The following is a 3,969-nucleotide window of genomic DNA, read 5'->3' on the forward strand; positions in this document are numbered from 1 at the left end:
CACACACACACACACACACACACACACACACACACACACACACACACTCTCCAGGAATCTCCTGCACAACATTCATCTACAGGCAAGTGGGTAACTGATCTGAATCAGAAATAGGGTTCTCAAAGCTGTTTGGAATATCTGCATTAAAAAATGGCTCCATGTTAAAAAAAACAAGTCTTGTGTAAAGGTAACATCACCATAGTCCTCGTGGACCATAGGATTGCTCCCTCATTAGACAGAGAGAAATGCCTGGTGGTGATTTAATCTGAGGGTCATCCAAAGTGCAGTATCATGATCTAAGATCGCTTTTATTGTGATTGTGGTTTTTTGATCATTTTTAGATTACTGAAGTTATTGTATAAGAGGTGTACCACCTATAACATTGGAAGTGGCTTTTTTTTTTAATTCATTCACAGGATGAGGGCATCACTGGCAAGTCCAGCATTTATTGCCCCATCTCTAATTGCCCAGGGAGCAGTTTAACACAGTCAACAACATGTAGGCAGATTTCCTTCCCTAAAGGGCATTAGTGAACCAGATGGATTTTTTTTTCAAACAACCATCATGAGAGTGTGAACTCCAGATTGTTCAAACAACCATCATTAGAGTGTTAATTCCAGATTTTTCTTGAATTCAATTTCCACCATCTGCCGTGGCAGGATTTGAACTCCGGTCCCCGGAACATTACCTGGGCCTCTGGATTAACAGTCCAGTGATAATACAACTAGGCTACCGCCTCCCCAGGTTGGTGCTAAATATATCGTTCAATAGCAGTGAATTGTGAAGAGCAATTAGAATTCCAATTCTTTAAAATATGCCCCTCCCTTTGTAGTTTAACGATTTGACAGGAAGCTTGATTACAACTTACCTCGGACTCTCTCAATGTCACAATGTACATCTTGCTGAAGAATGCATGATAATGGCTAAAGTTGATTCTCATTCTGATTATCCCTTCTGCTTTAAGAGCAAGCCTTTTTTTGGTTTGGTGAAAATATGACTATACAGCGACAGAAGAGACCTCTGTAATCTGTCTGGTTGATACCATTACAATCACATAATAACTAACGTAGTGAGGAAAATTGGACAGCTCATTGCTAAACATTTCCTGCCCAAAGGTAGCAGCTACCAAACAATACTTGGGGAATCAATCTTTATACTGTCATGGGTTGTAGGCATTGCTGGCAAGGTCAGCATTTGATTCTCATCACCAGTAGCCCTTGAGAGCAGTTAAGACACAGCCACATTGCTGTGAGTCCATATTCACATGTAGACTGGATCAGTTAAGGATGCTAGATTTTCTTCTGTAAAGAATATTAGTGAACCAGACTATTTTTGCAACAAGTGATGATCGTTTCATGATCACTCTTACTAATTCTAACTTTTCAATTCCAGAATTTTAAAAATTAACTGAATATAATAATTCATTAAATCTAAATTCCACTAAATGTCATGGTGGAATTGGAATTTAGGCTCAGAATATTAGCATGGGCACCTGGATTCCTGTTGTCATAACCACCATACCATTATATATATAAAATATCAGTGATTGCAGCTCAAAGTTAATACATTATATGTGGAGCATTTTGGAACATGTTTTTGCAAATGCACGTTTTCATATTTTCTTATTCCATATGTCAAAATGACAACTTATTGAACATAGTACAGATCCTTCACAAACATCTTCCATCAACTATGTGATAAGCTGAGACTATTTTGAGTTGTATGATGCATTTTATTGAGAATATATAATTAAATGCAAGTATTGATGAATTCCTCTCCTGTTCTAGATTTGGCGAGTTGAGAGCAATGGTCGGATTCCTGTTGACCCCAGTACTTACGGACAATTCTTTGGTGGAGACTGTTACATCATTCTTTACACATATAGATTGGGACAGATCATTTATACTTGGTGTGTATTATCAACTCTTACATCTATCTTATCTCTTATTTTGATAAGCTTGATATAATTATGAGATTTACAAATGTTCCTTGGCGTCAAACAAAGAGGCTGAGTTGGTTTGGATTGTTCCAACTGTGCACTTAAACAGAATCCTGTTTTCATCCACTATCAATCTGAGCTCATCCAAAGTTCTGCTGCCCACATTCTAAATTATACAAATGAATCTCCTTAACCTACTTTGGCTCCCAGTCTGTCAACATCAATTTTAAAATTCTTGTAGATATTTTTAAACCCTTCCATAGCCTCACCACTCTCTATCTCTGTAATCTCCTTCAGCCCGACAATTCTCTAAATTACAGAGCTCATCCAATTTTGCTCTCTTGCGTATCTTCTATTTTAATCCCTCCAGCACTGGTGACTGTGTTTTCAGCTGTCCTGGCCCTATATTCCAGACTTCCCTTCGTAAAGCTTTCTTCCTTAGTGTATTTCTTTCCTTTAGTATGTCTCTTAAAACCAACATCTTTGTCTAAGTCTTGGACATCTACACTGATCAGTCCTAAAGAGGTTCAAGGTCAAATTTTATTGATAACATTCTGATGAATCATGAAAATCAATGCTGCTCATTGATCTCCAATCATGGTATAGTTAGGTGGCTCAGAGGAGGTGCCAACCAATAACAAGATAGGTACAGAATGAGAGGTGAGGGAAAGGGACATTTCTGGAGGGAGAAGATGAACATTAAATTTGTGAAACACAGAGGATCAATCCTAATTCTTGCAGTTTCTCAAAATAAGAGGGCCTATCCAATGAACCAAAAAGCCTTGTTAGGTGCCCAGTGGTAGGCCTTCCAGAGTAATGCACCATGGGTTCTTTGACAGCAGTTTCCAAATATGTAGCTATCTAAAAGTACAAGAGTGCCTGGCACATGAAAATACTACTAAATGCAAGTTCCTTTCAAGTCACACATCATTCTGACTTGGAACTATATTGCCGTTCCGTCATTGTTGCTAGATCAAAATCTTGATATTTATTTCTTATCAACACTGTGTGTCTACCTACATGACGGCAGTTCAGAAAGCTAGCTGAACACCACCCTTTCTAGGCCCAGTGAGGATAAGTCATAAATGCTGAATTTGTCACATCCTAAGAATGCTGTGGGCTCAGGTGGAAGAGGGTACAAATCATTTAGCTTTCCCTGTCATTTTAGTGCCAAGATGGTCATGTTTTCACCCAGTGGTGACAGTAAAAACTTCCCTCTAAATGTTTACTTGTACAATATCGAGGGGAAGAAAGGAATCCTTGGCTTATTAGAATGGCTTGTTTTAAGAGAAAATTGATTGGATTGTTTCATGTAATTATGGTGCAAATTTATAATATAAATAAGACAAACTGAAAACCATATTGCTGGAAAATAAAGTTATCATTAGCCATGGTAAACAAGCATTAATAAACTATTATTTCCAGTAGACTATTATATTGAAAGGCATGAAAGCATTGGCTCTCAGGTTCTGCTGTTATGCAGCTGGGCTTTGATGTTTAATTTAAGTAGGACTGCAGTATTTTTCTCTTACAAAGTGGAGCAACATTGCACGCTGAAGGCTGGATCCTCTGGGAATGCTGTTGACAAGTTCTTACAGCAAAATACAGATGATAAGCACATGACTAACAAAGACAGAAGTTAATTTCAGTGTTTAACTTGGCACAAGAATAGCAGCCATAAGCATAAAGAAATGTTGGAATGCAATTATTCCAAATAAAAAAAACAGCATACTCAACAGTCAGTCAGGGAAAAGAGAACAACTATTAGAAAATTTAAATGTAAGAAGAAAAAAAGCTTGAAAAGGCTAACAAGTCATTGACATCTGGAAGGAAAGAACAGATTACTAACAGAGCTGAAATAGTTCAATGAAGTTCAGAAAAGAGAAACTTATTATATCAGCAATTGATTTAATTCATGGAAAATCAGCATTACAGAAAAAATTAGTAGATAATCATAATATCTTTTTTTTTATTTTTCTTATTCATTTGTGCCCACAGCATGATGAATATATTTGGCTCAACAGACGGCT

At 37.2% G+C, this 3,969-nt stretch overlaps 1 protein-coding gene across 1 annotated transcript in view; it reads left to right on the forward strand.

Moving 5' to 3' along the window:
- Positions 1–3,969, forward strand: part of LOC109913987 (scinderin) — a 60,105-nt gene that overhangs the window by 15,670 nt on the left and 40,466 nt on the right. The window contains exon 5 of the mRNA XM_020513552.2: positions 1,788–1,909. Within this exon, the coding sequence (XP_020369141.2) occupies positions 1,788–1,909 (122 nt within the window). The remainder of the gene's footprint in view (positions 1–1,787; positions 1,910–3,969) is intronic.

This window comes from Rhincodon typus, chromosome 2 (assembly GCF_021869965.1).
Source record: "Rhincodon typus isolate 14 chromosome 2, sRhiTyp1.1, whole genome shotgun sequence".
In the NCBI taxonomy this organism is placed as follows: Eukaryota; Metazoa; Chordata; class Chondrichthyes; order Orectolobiformes; family Rhincodontidae; genus Rhincodon; species Rhincodon typus.